The sequence below is a fragment of the Pelodiscus sinensis genome, chromosome 3 (assembly GCF_049634645.1).
Source record: "Pelodiscus sinensis isolate JC-2024 chromosome 3, ASM4963464v1, whole genome shotgun sequence".
In the NCBI taxonomy this organism is placed as follows: Eukaryota; Metazoa; Chordata; order Testudines; family Trionychidae; genus Pelodiscus; species Pelodiscus sinensis.
In genome coordinates, this window is record NC_134713.1 from 116,289,563 (window position 1) to 116,308,804 (window position 19,242).

At 35.4% G+C, this 19,242-nt stretch overlaps 1 protein-coding gene across 12 annotated transcripts in view; it reads left to right on the forward strand.

The window, feature by feature from the left end:
- Positions 1-13,895, forward strand: part of QKI (QKI, KH domain containing RNA binding) — a 265,388-nt gene extending 251,493 nt beyond the window's left edge. For 4 of the 12 annotated variants that reach the window (XM_006115169.4, XM_075924587.1, XM_006115172.4 and 1 more), the window contains 4 exons: positions 681-977; positions 3,823-3,897; positions 6,727-6,847; positions 10,907-13,895. In XM_006115169.4, coding sequence (XP_006115231.1) covers positions 681-977; positions 3,823-3,897; positions 6,727-6,847; positions 10,907-10,961 — 548 coding nt within the window. In that variant the 3' untranslated portion in view covers positions 10,962-13,895. The other 8 variants (XM_006115171.4, XM_006115174.4, XM_006115173.4 and 5 more) reach the window with 7 other exon arrangements.
- The last annotated feature ends 5,347 nt before the right edge of the window (positions 13,896-19,242 follow it).

A 19,242-nucleotide genomic window follows, 5' to 3' on the forward strand; every position in this document is an offset into this window, starting at 1 on the left:
TCTGGAAAAACTGTGAAAAATACAGTATACTAAAATAATTTCTAATATAAAATGAAAGTAAAAAAATACTTTTGAAAATGGGATACAAATACCACCTTTTGTACCTATATCCTCATCACAAAGAGTCAAAAAAGGACACCCACAATTACAAGGTCATTTGTAATCCCAGTGATTCTGGAAAAGGGGATATTTATTAAATTTGAAATAGAATTTTATGGTAAGCAAAAAGTATTACGAAATCATTTTTCATTTTGTGTGACCGCTCTGTATAAGTGGCTATCTGCGGATTCTATAGTTGCACTACATTTACATTCCACGTATGACTACAACAGTATTTTTCATGTATCTTCTGCATGCATCTTAATCTCAGACAGTCTTGAAAGCATAGGTTAAAGAAATGTTATGTAAATTTAGCTTTTATGCCGTGTAACATGTTTTAGAATTCTACTTCACTGTTTTATAATGGCTTTTTTTTATTTTGCATGTTCATACTTAATCACACTGAGAAATGGAAAGCTGTTTGCATTTGAATGGTGTGCTTTGGCACTGTGTGATCAGCGCATGTACTAATGATTTCCTTTTATTTTTCTTCTTTCCTACTTTTTCCCCTTTTTCCTATTCTTTTCACGTTTTGTACTGCTATCTCCATACTTTCTTCTAAATTTCTTTGCTTACTGTAGCAGCCCTTGCCTTTTCTCTTGCAGCGACAGCCCAGGCTCCAAGGATTATTACTGGGCCTGCGCCTGTTCTCCCACCAGCTGCCCTGCGTACTCCTACGCCAGCTGGCCCTACCATAATGCCTTTGATCAGACAGATACAGACCGCTGTCATGCCAAACGGAACTCCTCATCCAACTGCTGCAATAGTTCCTCCAGGACCTGAAGCTGGTTTAATTTACACACCCTATGAGTATCCCTATACACTGGCACCAGCGACATCAATTCTTGAGTATCCCATTGAACCTAGTGGTGTATTAGGTAAGTTTTTCTACTGAGATGATTAACTGAACTGTAGAAAATTTTCTAAGGATGCTTTATTGTGTCTTTTACTATTGTTTGACTTGAAAAGTATGAGTCATTGTTTCATTAAAACTTTGTTTTGGAAAGAGAGCTCTGACCCTAGTTTGTTTCTTTTAAAGATTGATAATTTCCCTTGAAAAATGCTTTGAATATGTTCAAGTCTTTACTTGTTTAATATAGATTGCTAAATACATATGTTTTGCAAAGGTCAATACTTATTTTGAAGCACTTCTAATTTTTTAAAAACAAAATTGTGTTTAATCAAATTGTAATACATTTTAAGTTTTTGTTCTATCAAATGGAAACATCTTTTAGACAAGAATAAAAGTAAATAGGAATTGAAATGCATAGATAATGTACATATTTTGTACTTTCCTAAATTGTAAATAAATTGAGAATAATACTTAAAGGGATCATTTTTAATTTTGTACATTTTGTGGTAACCAACAATTCTTGGGGGAAAAGACTAAAAATACTGTGTTTATTGATAGATCTGATGAATTAATCCACTGGCAGGAACCGATTAATCTGTCTTGAACAGGGAAAAAAAAGTGTTTCAGTAAATAAACTTGGTTCTTTTTAAGACAAGACTAGAGAAAAATGGAATTAGAAAAATTACTGACACCATTTTTTATAGAATTGATTGAAATGTCAATCATATCTGGTATGTCAGTCCATTGACTTGCTAGATGAAAGCTAGAATACATCTGCTGTTTTTAATGCAGTTAACCAGTCAATATTAAACTGTTTCAATGCAATTTCTCTCCTCCCTACTCCCAGAATTTGAATAATCTTTTCTCTCTGGTTCTTTTACTGAATTGTATGTGACCTTGGTGCTACATGATTCTGTTGACTTATAGGACTTTGATCTTTAAAGTTTGTTCAGCAGCAGCTATTGATTTACACAAATTCTAAAAGTCTCTAATGAACATTGGACACTAAGATTCAAAGTCAATATCTTATTGAAAGAAACACAAAAAGCCAATGCTCAGTTAAGTGAATACTACTAGATGTTCTGTGTGTGTGTACAGATTTAAATGTGGTTTTTTTGGCATTGTAGACAGAAAAGTGTACTTTTATACTTCGTCATTTTCAATTTTAGCTCTCGTCTTTTTTTTAAAAAAAATTGAATTGGTCAAAATAATGCAGTGGACCTTTTCAAGAATAGCTTATTGCTATTGCCTAGTTTCTGAAATAATCCAAAAATGATAAATTAGTAACAATGTAATATTTTATACCTTTTTTGCAGTCTTTTCTTTGTTACTGATAATTTTCTTTGTTACTGATAATTTTGGATCCTGTGCACATTGTTTTTCCACCTATGAGTCCTTTGTGCTGGCACTTACAGGGTCTGTTGAGGTAGTTTCACTCTAGTTGGTATCACCGTAGCCGTCTGCTGAGTCCAATACAGAATATCTCTACCTGACATAATTGATGAGTAAAAAAAATAGTGATTAAATTTGTTACTGCATGGCAATTACTTGATGCATTGCAGAGAATTTTTATGAATTTCTGGCAACATTTTCGTTTAAGAAGAGCTGGGAAGGAAGGAATTACTTTTTTAGTATATGTGTCAGTCCTTCCTGCACAGTCAGTGTTGCTTAAAGCACACAAGGGGAGGGGGAGGGAAGAAAGAGCAAGAGAGAAAGTAGGGCTATCTAAGCAAATGCCCTTTTGGCTGACGACTGAAAAGGAATTTTCACCAAAAAAAAAAAAAAAAAACCCTTCATTTATAATACAAAGTAACCTGGGCAGTGTAGAATTACTGATTCTAATATGAAATTGAAAGTAACTTTGTTCACTCCTGACAGAACAAAAAGATTTGAAATGGTACATTGTTGAGTTTTAAGTTGTAATTCATATACATGCATACCAGTAATAGGCTTATTTTTGCCCATTTTTCTGTTGAACTATTTAGGTTTCTTAATGTAGTTCCCTTAAAAATTACAGCAATGGGTGGTGGTGGTGTTGGTGTTGGTAGTAATGGAAAAGTCAGTATGGGCAACTAATTTTTTAATTCCCTTCCTTTTATCTGTAGGTATGGCTTTCCCAACGAAAGGCTAAGAATTCAAGAACGGTCTTAACTGAACCCTCATCAGATCTGAATTTAACAAATGCTTAGTTTCAGCAGTCTTGAAAAAATAGCCTAGCAGTCAGTGACTTACTTGCACTTTTTTTGCACATAGATATAAAATAAAATAGTGCTATTAATTTGGTTTAGTCTCTATTATTACCAAAGTAGCTATAATTTATGAGTGTATAGTAGTATACTGACTGCTAAGAGTTCTATACTGTTTGCTTTACTAATCACCTAATTCATTGCAGTTCATACTTTATTGACTTAAAATTTAAAACCACATCTGTAGGCATGAAGAATTGCTTTCAAACTTTTTCTAATGGTAGAAACTGGAAGTGGTCGTAACGGTAGCAAATTGTCAGTATTAAAAATGGCATTATTTGAAGTAGTGCTGCTGCAAAAAAAGGCACTTCATTGAATATGTGACTAGTAAAGCTTAAATATTCTTGGATCTAATAGATTTCATGAAATACTGTAATTTTGGGATTGCAAATGAGTGGATTAAAGAGATAAGGCCAGGATGTTTGATATAAATGCAATATTAATCTGCACAGATATAATTCATATATTAAGGTTAAGATTTGAAACTACTGTGCCTTAACTAGTTGCTTTCTTAAAATGAATTTTTGTAGTAAATGATCACTTAAATCCATTTTGCTAAACCTGCTGTTAATGTTTACCTTTGAATGTTTTCTAACTTTGTCTTGGTAATTGCAATTTAACTAGGTGCGGTGGCTACTAAAGTTCGAAGGCACGATATGCGTGTCCATCCTTACCAAAGGATTGTGACCGCAGACCGAGGTTAGTTTAGTTCTGCAGTTCTTTTTATAAGAAATGCTTTGAGTATACGTGAAATTTGCAACACCACAGCTGGTTAACCAAATACCATATTTTGACCCCTTCATTGATTCCTCCCTCCCCCCCCCAAAAAAAAAATCTAAGTAGTGACTATTTTAAGAGTTTTGGAAATGCTTGCAACTTTAAAGATATGTCAATTTCTTTAGCTTTCCCATTTATTAAAATATATAAATTGTGATATATTTAAAATGTTGTAACTGATTTCTTTTGTAAAAACTATAGAATTCAGCTTCATCAGGAAATATTCAGAATTCATTGCTATATTAGTTAATTGGTTTTCACCTCAAACTTGCTCTTTTAATTGATGTGGAAATATCAGATTGGTGTTGCAAAAATAAAATGAATGGATGAGCGCTTAATGAGAAGGAAGTAAAGGAATAAATGCCTCCTGTATGGAGAAAACTGAAGATTTAGATTCCTTTTTTTTCTAATAAACTATTTGAGCCATTGTACTGTATAACTCTAAAAGTAGAATCATGTTCTCAGATAGCTAATTTAATTCAATAAAATAAGGACTGTGAAGATTATACTTCAAAAGTTTGTTGGGTTTGAGTCAGTAAAGATGGTATTCTTCTATGTTCTTTTGCTAAAATGGATTTCTTGGTATTTGTTGTTTGCTGCTAAAATACATTGTCTGAAGAAGCAACTTTTGAAGTCCTGTTGGTGAGATGACATCCAGTATTTGGACATCTCTTTTAACTAACCAGGGAATGGAAATAAATCTTCATTTTTCTCCTGTTCATGCAATGTAACTTATCATCTGTGTATGGCCTTGGACCCTTGAATGGATTACTTAAGCTTATTAAGAAAAGTGATGATTTTGGTTTATTGACATTGGGTTGTTCATTGACTAGGAAGTAGTGCAGATTGTGCAATGTAACACCCAGCCTCCTAGCTAAACTCTGCCATTGACTTCCTGTGTAAGTTTTGGCAGGTCACCTTCCCATCAGTAAAGTAAGGATAATAATACTTTCCTACCTCATAAGGTGTTGTGTGGAATAATGTACAATGCTTAAAAGATACAAAGCATTTTGAAACTGCTAAGTATTATTATCCTAAGGACCTGTTTTCAGCAAAATAGGATATCCACTGGCTTCATTGATTTGATATTCGTAAAGCCAAATTCAGACGACAGGCATGTCTACTCCTATCATAGAATTTAGCTTATACACTCTATAATTTAGATTATGCCTCTACTTCTATTAATTCATTAAGATCTGCGTCAGAGTACCATGGAAACCACAAACATCAATTCCAAAGAGAGGGGCTCTCTTAGGGTATGTCTACACAGCAGCATTATTTTGGAATAACTGACATTATTTCGAAATAACAGAATGTGCATCTACACCAGTGGTCACCAGCCAGTAGTTTGGGATCTACTGGTAGATCTTGGAGCCTCCAGCACTTCAGCTGCAGCACTGCTGCACATCTCCTGTCCTTTGCCTTAGAGCTGTCCCCTTTACTGGGCAGGGAAAGGAGAGGAGGGGGCCCTGATGTTAGGGTGCCCCCTCTCCCATCCTGTAGCCTATCTCCACAGAATCAAGGGGGGCACAACAGGGCCTAGGATGGAGGGAGTTTACTGGCTGCTTTTGAGAGTGGTACAGGACCAGGGTAAGGGTGAGCCTGCCTTAGCCCCACTGCACCACCTGTGGCATGCAGTGTCCAGCTGGAGCCTGCATCCTGAATGCCTGCCCAGTGATAAACCCCCTTCTGCACCACAAGCCTAGCCCTGAGGTCCCCCCCAACCCAAACTCCCTTACAGAGCCTGTACCCTGAACCCACTCCTACACCCCCAACTCCCTGCCCCGGCTCAGCTCAGAGAAACTCCAAATCCCTTAACCCACAACCAGAGTCTGCCCCCCAACCCTCTGCCCTTGCTTGATGATAGGAAGGAAGAATGGGGGAGTGAGGGAGGATGGAGTGAGCAGGGGTGGGACCTTGGAGAAGGGGAACAAAAGAGGCAGGGCAAGGGTATTTGGGTGTGAGGTAGATCCTGGATTGCACTTAAATTCAAAAAGGTGATCTTGTGCTTAAAAAGGTTGGAGATCACTGGTCTAGAATATACATTAAGAGCCCTGCACGAATACAAAATGTATATCCACACCCATATCCATATCCACGAATATGAACTGGATATCTGCGTCCACATTCATGTATGTAGATATCTCTTGATATAAAGCAGATATCTGTTGATTTGCAGGTCTCTACTGATTGTTACACAAGCCTTACAATAACGGAGAGATAGAGGATCTAAAATCCACCACCCTGAAGCCTTACTCCCAAACGCACGCCAGTCTTCACATTTCAAGAAATTGAGTCCCCTCTCCCTCAGAGTTAAATTTGTTTATCACAGAGAACAGGGAGGGATAATTTAATCACAGTGTATAAGTACCTATCTGGACAAAATAAACTGATAAGAGGGCTTTTCAATCTAGCAGACAAAGGTGTAACAAAATCCAATGAGTGGAAGTTGAAGCTAGATAAATTCAGACTAGAAATAAGGTGTAAAGCAGTGGTCACCAACCAGTAGATCGGAATCTACTGGTAGATCTTGGAGCCTCTGACAGGTGATCCTAACTGGTTTGGCCAAGAGGCGATCAAGTGCCGGCACTTCAGCTGCCCCTTCCCTCACTGCTGCTCATCTCCTGCCCTTTGCCTTGGAGCTGACCCCCACCCAGGTAACCTCCTGCTTGCTGGGCAGGGGAGGGAGAGGAGGTGCACTGATGTCAAGGTGCCCCTTCTCCCACTCTGTATCCTATCTCCACAGAGCAGAAGGGGGGCACAACAGGACTTGGGATGGAGTTTGCTGGCTGCTTTTTGGGAGTGGTGCGGGGCCAGGACAGGGGCAAGCCTGCCTTAGCCCCACTGCACCACCACCCAGGAGCCACCTGAGGTAAGCAGTGCTCAACTACATCCCAAACCCCTACCCCAGTAATGAACCCCTTCCTATTCCCCAAGTCCCTGCCCTAGCCCTGAGCACCCCTGCATCCGAACCTTCTCGCACCCCAACTGCCTGCCCCAAGCCCCTCTCACACTTTAAATCTCTTTAACCCAAGACCAGAGCCTGTACCCCAGCCTGGTGAAAGTGAGAGAGGATGGGGAAGGAGGGAGGATTGAGTGAGCAGGGGCAGGGCCTCAGAGAAGGGGCACAAAGGAGGCAGGGCAAGGGTATTTGGGTACAAGGTAGATCTTGGATTGCACTTAAATTCAGAAAGTGATCTCTTGCTTAAAAAGGTTGAACACCACTGATCTACACAGCAAGCCATTATTTCGAAATACTCTCGAGATGGAAGACTTTTTAGTCTGACTCCTGTAACCCTCATTTCACAAGGAGTAAGGGAAGTCGAAGAAAGAGGGTTTCTTCCTTTGACTTCCTGCTGTATAGACAACACCAAAAGCTGAGTTAAGCTATTTTGACTTCAGCTACGCAATTGACATAACTGAAGTTGCGTATCTTAATTTCTTTTGACCTGCAGTATAGATGTGCCTTTAGATATGTATTACATTTTATGTAGTCCTTTACATTTTAATGTTTTAGGAAAGGCACAGATATATAAAAAACTATGGTTACCTGGAAAATTGCTTTTCCCCTTACATCCCATCACAGTGGTTAGTCTGCTGGGTTGTTCTTATTCTTTGTCCACGTCTTCATTGCATAAAGACCCGCTGAATTGAATGCTGAGGGCATCCCTGTCTGCACCAGTACTACTCCTCCTCGTGAGGACTAAGGAAAATCTATGGGAGTGTTTCTCCTGTCAACCTCCTGCTGTGATGACTGTGCCGAAGTGTATTTTTTTTTTACATAGCTGGAATTGTGTACCTTAAGCTGACCTTCCCTTATAGTGTAATGCTGGCCCATGTTGAAAGATGGTCAGCAAGGCATTTTGTATACAAGGCCTGTGTCTCTAAAATCTGCTCCTAGTGATGGTCTCTGAGCCCAGATTTGGTGTCCTTCATGCCACAGTTGAAAAGCTTATTTGTTTAGGCAGGTATTTCCCTTGAACAGCTGGTGCCTGAATCTTTGTAGCAGGGCATGGAATTTTTAATCTATTGGCTACTTTATTTGAATAGGCCAGAGTTGTAGTAGTTATTAATTTTTTATATTTTTAATTTGTGTCAGCTGTACAGCTGCCTTGGCAGTGGTTGCAATTATAAATCATTGAACTGAAAGTAATAAATAATGGGATAACTTCACTTTCTACAGAAATAGCCCCTTCTTTGATGGTAGATTGTCCATCTGTACAACTCTTCAAAGTTAATTTGTATGTTTTAAAAAAGAATACAAGCAGATGTTCTCTGATGAACGACACACATAGTTCTGTGTCCTGTATATTTTTTTAATTAAAACTATGCTGATAATTTCTGATGAACAGAGTTTTAAATAATCCTTACCTTACATTACAAAAAATAGATTGCAAAAATAGGTTACACTATTTCACTTTATTTCAAGTTTTAAAACATCAGATTTTGCACACTTTTTGGAAGTTTAGGAGGAGGGTAACTTTTGGAAAGAATAGCTTTTGGCATATTACAACCAATTTATAGAAGAGGTTTAATGTGGGTTTTAAAATTTGGCTCTAAAATTTAAATACCAAAATTTGATCAACATTGTACCTTCTGTACAATTTATGACACACATGGATTATGTTGCCATTATTGATATTTAAAAAACAATGTCAACAAACCAAAATACTAGTTTTTTTAACATGAAAGAGTTTTAAACAGATGTCAAATATCACTTAAAATAAGCATGCATTCTTTGGGTCTAGGAGTACAAGAAACTTTTAAACTGGTTCTCATATTATTATATAGTACTACTGTATTCACTCTTTGAGTGTGTTTTCATTTTTTACATAGCTTTTTAGGGATAAGCACTGCGTTTAAAACAAGAGCCCCCAAACATGTTATTCTTATAACCAAACATTTATAATTGGTGAAGGATTGACAAATATAGTTCACTTCTACTAAGAATAAGATCCTGCTCTATAAATAATCCAAAACTGAATTTGATTCATAGAGAGACTGACTGATTTTAATTGTAATAAACTGTAAATGGTGTTGCACAGTTGACAAACCTGTGTGTACTGTAGAAGGCCAGGGACTTGGCAGAGGATGTATCACAGGTGTTTTGGTATCTTAAAAAGGTAGCTTGCTTTGATTATATACTCCACAAGAAATATTAATGCTGATAATTTTTCTGAATGTTTTTATCAAAACCAACTGTCACATAATTTATATATATAAAATTTTAATACCATTTTAATCAAAATTGCAATCAGTATAAAAAATGCTTTAAGATTCTGTATTTCTCGTATACCTGTAAAGTGGTGAGATTGTGCCACACTAAATATTTATTTTTATTATTTTTGGCTTATATTTGCAACAGCAGTTTTAATTAAAATCCCACTTAGCAGAATTTTGAACAAATTCAGGGATTATGTGGTCTCATTTAAGCTACAGTAGTAATTTTTAGTGCTTATAAACTGTATCCTAAATGTAGGCCATAGAAACCATTATTATTATGTGAAGGTAAATCAACCCATGATATAGATTATTAAAAATATGCTATCTGTGAACATCACACCTACTAGATTTCATTTTATGAAATGGCACAAATCTGACATTGCACTGAATACCTTTCTCACTTTCATCTCCTCTGCCTTAGTCAGAATGGCAACAGTACAAAAACTCAAACCTCAGAATTTATTAGATATGATTAAGCTGTTGAACAAGTCTTAAAAATTGTACTACTGTTAAGTGGACCAAGTTTGGTGAAGGACAATGTGAGAGAGAATGATTGATTAAAGAAGGAACAACTCAAGAACATTGGGAATGATAACTTTCCACTTGAGAACTTTTTTATGTTTTACTGTAATTTTTTTGTTTGTTTGTGGTTTTTGTTTGTTTTTTTGTTTGTTTGTTTTTTGCAAAAGAAAATAGTATTTACAGGTGGCTTCTTTTAAAATATAAAAATATAAAGCAGGAATGTATATGAAATGTCAGATTTTATTGTATTTGCAGAGTATTAGCTTTGAAAATGAATAAAGAAAGCTGTCTCTAGTTTTAAATGCCTTATTAGTATCAGTTAGATACTTTCTCTATTTTTTGATGTACTTAGAGCTTTTGAAGTATAGAATTTAAAATGGCAAGACTTTTACAGTGTTTACATGCAAGTGCATTTTAAAAGTGTCCTATATGTGTAAAATAGTATTTTCAACAGGAAAATGCTGGCTAAAATTATAGGCTTAGCCTCTGCCTGGTTCCCATGATGATGCCTACACTGCTAGACCACAGTTTAGTATTGCTTTGTATCATGAGGCCAAGAAATTCCATGTTGTTTGTAAATAGAATAATTGAAAAGCAATAAAAATTTTATTGAACAAAAGAAACCTTGTTTGGCCCATAGTTTATGTTAAACCAAATTGTTTATGAAAATTTAGTCTTTAGATTCATTTCTTTTAACAAACAGTTATTAATAATCACATCCATCATTAATAGTGCTTTAATGCTTGCACCTGGGAAAATACTAATGCTTAATAGCAGTCAGATACTGATTCTTTGCGCTGACTGTTGTTTCAAAATTCTTTTACCAAGTTCCAAAAACTATTCATTGTTTTTGTTTTCCAGTTTCCTTCATCGACTGCTACTAACCATTAGTTGTTAGTTGTATTTTATTTCTATTTTTTCCTGTTAACCAGTTTTGTGGGAGTGGGCTTCTCCTTCATATGTTTAAATCATGATACAAGCCTGTCATGATTTTATTGCATTCTGTAGATGGTGTCAATCAGTGCGTCAGAATTAAACATGCTTGTTTTTTTATTAGTTGTGATTAGTTTTCATGTTGTCATTAAGCCGTCACTAGCTGAAACTAATCTCTTCTCTATCTTTTCTTTCTCTTTTGTTTTTTATTTTGTTTTTTTGTTTTGTTTTGTTTTTGTTTCTAACCACCCAGCCGCCACCGGCAACTAACCTATGACCTTCTGACCTCTGAACTCTTCACCCAATGATGACCTGACCATGCCTGCCTGCTGATCAGTTAACTGGTAATCGCCTTTGCTTGCCTGTCTTCAGTGCAGCGAGCTGAGGCACTTGTCCGTTCGTCTTACCATCTAACAAAAAAGACAAAGAAATTGTCCTCCAACTCAGCTTTTTTTTCCTGTTTGGGTGAAAGTGGTTCTAGAACCTGCACTGAATAGTAGTAAAGCAATAAGGTCCAATTCATCCCTCAGCACTGATCGTCCTTTAGTATCCCACCCTAAACGAACGGTAAGAAGGCCTCACTTAAGTGATGGAGACAGATGTCCCTTAACTACCCAATGACAGAGGCAGTTACTGTGAGCGACTTCTAGGAATCTTTTTCTTCTCCTAATGAAGTCAAAGCTCTCTTTGAATGTACTGTGTGATGATGCATCATGCATGAACCTTTGGTCAGGGATGTCATTGGTGAAGGGATTCCAAAAAGTATTCAAAATTTGACTTGCTGTTTAGTCACTACCAGTGCCGTCAAAGGGCAAAAGTTGCAGCCTTTTTTCTATTGCCTGCCAAATTGGATGTTTTAAAAGAACGTGTGCCATGAAAGATAGATTTCAATGAATTTTTACAACTATGTTAATGCAAAGAACAAAACAGCAACACTACGAAAGCAAAATCTGAGTTAAGATTACCTTAACCATATTTAAATTTTCTTAAAAGATTACACGAGAACAAGGTACATGCATTATGTGTCACATTACTGGGCAAACTGTTCAAATATTTTTTTAAACCTCCCTGTATAGAAAAATTTCATTAAGGATGTAAAAGCCATGCTTGCCTATTTGCTGTATACATGTAATGAAATTGTAGATAAAGTGTAGTGCATTGAAACAAAATGAACAAAAAAGTAGATACTTTTACTATACAAGGGTGCTGGTGCAGAAAAAATATATTTTTGGAAATGTAGCATTTTATACTTTCAAGTGTTATAAAAAAAGAAAAAAAGAACAAAGAAGAAACCCTTTATTTCATTAAATAATTTTTTCTGGTGGTTGTCAAGAAACAAATGACCAAAAGAGCCTTTTTGTCTTTCTTTTTTATTTTTTAAGTATTGGAATAAGTCTAAAGAAAAGGAAGTGCCTTATTTTCTTCATGGTCATTTAGTCAAATGTCTTGTATAATCCGCTCCTCCCTCAAACAACAAGTTAATGCATGCCACTTAGTCGCCCAGTATGTGAAAAGAAGCTGGGAAAGGAAGACAAATGAGTTGACCATTTGAAATACCTGATTTTTGCCATATTAGCATGAAGCAACTTTGCCAAATCTTATAATGTGAAACATGTGATTATTTTTCTATCAGTTGATAGCCCTCATTAGTCTTGCAACATTTTTACCATCTCAAACCATAGGTAATGTATGTTGTATTTTGTATACTTGCTCAATCTAAACCAAAGCGTTTTGATTCATTCTAAATGAGAGCATTAGCTGACAAATATTTATAGGACAGCAAGTGCTCCATTTTGTTCAGGGGTTAGCATGGAGCTTTCTTCATTTGAAATATTGACAAGTATAGCAGACCTTATACTTATCCACGGAATAAAGTTTGGTGGATAATTAAATTGAACTCATTTAACTAATTTTAAGTTTGACCTATGCATGTCCCAAAAAAATTTACTCTAAAGAAAAGCAGAAGGGACTCATCAACTATTTAAAAATTCATCTAACTGGACCAGCATACGAGCTGAGACATTATTTTGAATAGTGTTGAATTAGAAAATATTGAGCAAGTATCAGTTTGCTAATGGCTCAGTATTAGACTTGGCAAATATCAGGTGATGATTTATTTCCCCTCTTGTCAACTTATTCTCCTTCTGAAAACCTTCATAGCTTCCAAATCAAAGGTCAATAGTAAGCTAAGAAAGAGGGCTTATGGTTTAGGCACCTGTATGGTGACCTCATTAACATCTTGTCTCACCTGGAAATAATTATCAGTTTATTTACTATGCAATAGACATTCAACCTTTTGTATTCAGCTAGCTTGTGTTTATCATGCCACCAGCTTTGTCTTCCTGTTACACATACAATTGTTTTGATTTTACTTACAGTATATATGCTGTGCCATTTTGATTTTTGTTTGTTTGGTTTAATAAACCTGCGACACTCAAACATTTGAAGAGATTTGCTAAAATAATACCAGTATTTGATCCAGATTAATCTCAACTATGATAAGCCTGGAGTTTTAGATGTTTATCAAAGGGAGGAAAGTAAGTGAACGAAATAGAAGTGTGACTTTAATAGTAATGTTTGCTTTGAATGAACATACTTTTGAAAACATAGTTGACAAAATTTTGGATCAAATTTTTTAAAAAAGCATGACTTTTGAAATCTCTGAATGCCTTGGTTCTCAGTATTATAATTCTTTATTGAATTTTTCTTTATTAAAATATGTAGTTTTAGGACTTCTTTCTGACAGTATTATGTAATTTTTTTTTAGAGTGGGTAGATGGGAGTGTCGCTTGTATGTAACAGTACAGATGACATGTATTTGTCTATTCTTTATTATCTTAGTAGTTTCATGCTGTGTATGTACCATAACCAACCTATTGCCTATGAGAAACATGTAAGATAATGTATTTACAGCCATTGTTACAAGTTTATAATGTATTTTTCTATCTTGTTTTATATGTATGTTATATAAAACATTCAATTTTTTTCCTGATTGAGAAAAAAAGGATACAAAAATGCAAAACCCACAATTTTGATAACTGAAAATTGCCAATTGTTTTGCAGTACTTTATTATATTGGGAGTGTTGTCTTTTTTGGGCTTTTAGTTAGCTACTGGATGAATACATTAGACATATTTGGGTTTTAGTTGGGTTTTTACATAGCTTGCATTTTAATTCTTTGGTTCTTTGCTGTTTCTATTAACCCATAGCATTATTTTAATAAATGTTATAATACCAACCTACTAACTCTGGACTATGTCTGTTTATTAACCATTACATGTTTAATTAAAATAAACAAACAAAGACAGAAGAATGTAAAGTCTTGAGTTACTGGACTAACCCTGAAGAACGTGACCACAGATAACACATGACTTGTATTTATGTTGTTTGTCGGCTGACATTCTGCACACTACTATTAAATTGGCTTTGGTCATTCTGGCCTTTACCTTGGGGATAGGTGCCAGTAGAGGTGGGAACAAAGTAGCGTTATTTGAAGCATTATTCTTGTAGTCTTGCCACTTGCCTTTCAGCATCTGCATTACTAATTTCACACGTTACTTTCTCTTTCTCTAAAATAATCACTGTCAGCTCACAGCAAAAGAGCAAAGATGCCAGTATATTGGTAAATCATGTGATGGTGTACCCAGAAAAACCAGTTTGATTCTTTGTTGAACCATTTTGAAGTCACAGTAAATCTCATTGAGATTTGCCATTTGTTATTTAAAGCACCTGATTCATTATCACATCTTTTAACTGTCTTCTGTTTTTTTATGAACACATGTTACTACTGGACTATACTTTTTGTGTCTCTAAAGCAAGGAACCTGCTTTTCTTCTGAAACGTCACAGATTTTTCTGACAGATTACTTTATTTCCTACTTGATATACAGTTTTTACTTTTTTGTTTTGTTTTGTTTGTGGAGGTGTGTGGTTTTTTGTTTGTTTTTGGGGTTTTTTTTGTACTACTTCTGTAGTCTGTCATTACAACCAAGCTCAGGGGAGAATAACTTCTGAAAAGCCAAAGGTCAAGCTTGATCATTTCCTAATGACTACAGTAGGGATTAGCAATCTTCAGCATATGGCCCTTCGTGTTAAGCTGCTGGCAGTATGTCAGACATTTTATTTTGACTATCCACAGGCACAGCCATGTGTCACTTCCTGCAGCTCCCATTGGCAGGGGAACAGCAAACCATGGCCACTGGAAGCTGTGGGGGACCGTGCCTGCACACAGCCAACATAAAATGCCTATCAACCTAACAATGGCTTACCCTGTTGGGCTGTGCACCGAAGGTTGCCAACCCCAGACTACAGAAAGTACAAAATGCTAAGGTTGTTGCACTGTGCCTCTGAGAAATAGCCTTTTCAATACAAGGATTCTTTACCTCTGATCTTTAACCCTGTGGACGACTGTAGCAACATGAATACGGGGAATGAAAGTGATGAAAATGCAGTAGTAAATTTTTGGTTTTGAACTTCTATGCAAATTACTTAAAGAGAAACTTGATTTTTTTTAATTTCTACTAGTTTGTAGCATGGATAGGGCTCCCATATTTGTGATCTTAAATGTACAATAATTTCCAGCCGGTGTCTGGTGAGATGCCTTAATGCACATCACTTATTTCTCAGATATTGACAATTTTTATTTCTCTGAACTACCACACTACTTGTCTGGGAATAAAAATTCAGGGAGGGAATAGCATCTGTTCAAAACTGTGAGGTTTTTTCCATTTGTTATGATAAGTTTTAATTTACACATCTGAGTCCTTGATAAAGTTTTTATTTTAAAAAGTGAAAAGTTCTCAGTTATTTTCAAAGATTTATATTCTAATTTGTCCATTAATTTGTTAGGTATTTTGTTATGCAATTAGATTTGTTAATATCATTTACACATCTATTTTAATTTACATAGCTGTACAAATGAAACTGTAAAATAGAGAAAATAGATATTTCTAGAACAAATTGCATTTGTACAAAAAACTTTTTGAGCTGTTCTCTTCTTCTGCTATAAATACTTTGCTATCCAAAAATTGATTGAGACAGTATAAAAAGTTTTAAGTAATATAACATCATAGCTATGAATTTACAGTTTTATAGAAAATGCGTAACATGTTTAAATAGTAAAGGCATTTAAACTTTGAGGTGCCTAAAAATTTGTTTATACCTTCTTGGGAAGGACTTGTTTTCATGGTTTTCATTATTTTTTATTATCTATGAACTACTGTCCTACTTTTCCCATAGAGTGGGTATTTTCATCTCATTCTCATTTATGTATAGTAATGAACATTTGCTCAGCAGACAACAGGGTTTTTTAAAAAAACTAAAGGAAAATAAACCTTAATAGTACAATAACTCTCTCTACACAAATTAATGTTACTGTTGAGCATGAATGTATTCTTAATGTAACCAAAAATCTTGTCAACTATAAAAAGGCAACTATTTAAGATGAATTTCTGGTGCTTGAGCTTGATAACCATACTTCAGTGTTGCTATATTTAAGTTTTTTGTATGTTTAATTCTGGAGGGGCAAAATGTCTCAGATTTTGAAAAAGACATGTATTACAGCAAAGCTACTGCACTGCAGTTCTTTCCAATAAAATGGAATCAATTTAAGTACATTTTTATTTACATTTAATTTACATTTTATGCAACTGTAAACAGAAGTATAACACAACCCTTAAATACAATACTTCAGAAAATCAACCGCTTAGAAAATAATTTTACTGCGTATCAAATCAAAATATGTTTGATAGTCCCCACACACTTACTTAAAATAGCTTTTGTGGATATAGTTAACCAGTTTAAATTACTAATTGGTATTTACAGTTATAGTATTTACTAATATACTATTTGAACAGGTCTTTTAACAAGTTAATATGTAAAAATCCACTTACACATAACAAAACTGTTTAATTTCCAAATCACATCTTTTTTTTCTATGGGGACCACAGGAAAGTTTTCTGCATTGCAAAATGCTCTAAGAAGTGCACACAGTAAATTATGTTGCTACCCAATAAAAGAGAATGCAGAAAAAATTCTACTCTGAAACTTCATGTATCTGGATAATTAAACAGGCACTCTAAATGGCACATTGTACATAATGAAGTCCTTGTACTTTTTTTGCAAACATTCCTGAGGTGCAAGTGTGAAATTGTACTTGGAATGCGTATTTTATTTTAATAATATTTGATACAAAAATACATTTTGTTTAATAATATTTTAATGGAATACTGTTTTTTCAACTAAGTAGACAAATTATTACATGGACGTGGTAATCAATGTTGAATCAAACTGGTTAACTGCAATGCATTGGTCTCTTTCCTATGTGCCTGCTCACTAATTGTTGTGGTATAGTTCCACATTGGAGTGGGTGTCATAAACACCAGATGATTACTTGCTGAATTAGTTTCTTGGTCCCAGCAATTTTGGTGTCCATTACTGATGATAGACTGCACTGGAAACAATTTGAATAGCAGGGGCAATTTGTATCTGAAAAACTATTAAAGAAGACTTAATAGAAATATATATCCTTTCCAACTTGTATTGTAGCAGTTTGTGTGAAACAAGGTTTTGTTTGTGCAAAATAATGTATTTTTAGGGGAAAATGGACATTGCCAAAACACATGTAAATACCAACACCAAGTATGACTGTACATGATGTGCAATAAAATAACTGGAAAAAAGTGCATGTACTTTATCCTCAAAAGCCAGTTGGAAGCTATCAATGCTGCAACTATAGTATTATTTTTCTGAAAAGTCACATTTTATTCTGTATCTAAACAGCAGAATAAAGAATTTACATTTTTCACACTTACTGTTCATTAATACTTTTAGAAATGGTGCTTTTTGAAGTGATTTAAAATTTTGTCATGATTTGACTGCCTGAAAATCACCTTTTTTGAAGAATTATTGTTGTATTGCTTTGGTTACAACTAGAGGCAAGAAAAAGTTAATGAGCACACATTATATGCTTACTGCATTCATGCAATACCACATCTGAATTTGGATTTGCAAGCACTCTAAAATTATGAGCAGCTTGGATTCTTCCAAATTATTAAGAGATTATAGTTGCTTGAATATGGTAGTTTCTGAACCGTTAGTCAACGTAAAAGGGGACAGGCCAATATTATTTAACTCCTACCACTATGAAGTTATAGCTCTGTATAATGACCATATACACTTAAAGGAATGATTTATCACACTGGCATCTAAAAAATATATTTCTCACCAAAAAGGTCTCTGTCTTAATATTTTTCACTGAGTACATCTACAATCATTTGAGTACAGTATGAAATGTGTATATTTGTGTAAAGGAAAAGCTGGTTCGGTACAACACCCAGGTTTTATCTTAAAACACGAGAGCTGCACATCAGTCATGCTTCAATGTAGACCATACCTACACCAGTAAGAGGGGTTCTCTGATCTGTGCAGATAATCCACCTCCAATAGAGGCAATAGAAGAATTCTTCCATCGACTTAATGGTGTCTACAGTGGAAGTTAGGGCAGCTCATCTCCATTCTGGTGTGGATATTTCATACCCGTCTGGGATGTAATTAAATCACCTTAATTTTCTAAAGTAGACTAGGATTCAGTTGGTGAAATTATGTGGTGCCCTGCCAAGAGGGGCAGCATGAACTCACAACCAAGAGGGTTGTGGAAGATAAAGGTGGTACCTCTCTGCTCTGTAGATACCAGGTTGTTCCAGGATCTGGAAAAGATAATGCCAACTACTAAGATAGACCTGGGATCATGTCTTTAAATCCTGTAATGCTGCAGGCTTGCCCCTTCCTTAAGCCTGTGAGGCAACTTAGAGGCCATCTCCTTTAGCTCCTACACAGAAGGAATCCCTTGGGAAATGCATCATTTTGGATGGTCGTAGATGCAGTAAGAAGTACTTAGAGTAGCAGCATTTTGCTGTTTTAGGCTGTCCAATAAAACTGAACATGGAAGTTGATGAGTGGAACGTAACTACCAATATATTTTATTGTACTGACTAGGAACAGTACTGTATCAGTAAACCTCTGTCTCCTTTTATTAGTGTTTTGGTAACTACACACAGTGCTGACCTAATTCACTTTTCTGGAGTACTTCTGAATACTGAAAGGAATAAAGTTGTTATAACTATCTTGATGGCTAAAATAATACTTGAATCATTTTCTGTGCGAAATAAAGTGAAGCATAATGCCCCCCTTCTCAGTAATCACTGCTTGTCAGAGATGAGTGCCCTTCACTTTTTGCTGCTCTGGACTGCCAGGAAGAAGCACAAAGAACAATTGTCCATTTCCTTGTCAATATCTTCCCCATAAGCTCAAATAGTCAAGTGTGCTGCTGTTCTCTATTGAGATCTGTCTTCATTATGACAAATGACAAGTTTGTGAGCCCCCCCAAAATCATGCAATTTCCTTAAAAATCATCATGTATTTTAAAATTATATGGTTTGTGTTCTTTTTATTTGCTTAGATGTCTTTGAGGCTTTTTGGTTCACATTTGAAGTTTCTTTACTGCAGCCACAAAGAAATTAAACCCAAATATAAAGTAGCAAGCTAATATTTCTACAATACTTCATAACTACAGGAGAAACAGCAGCTTCAA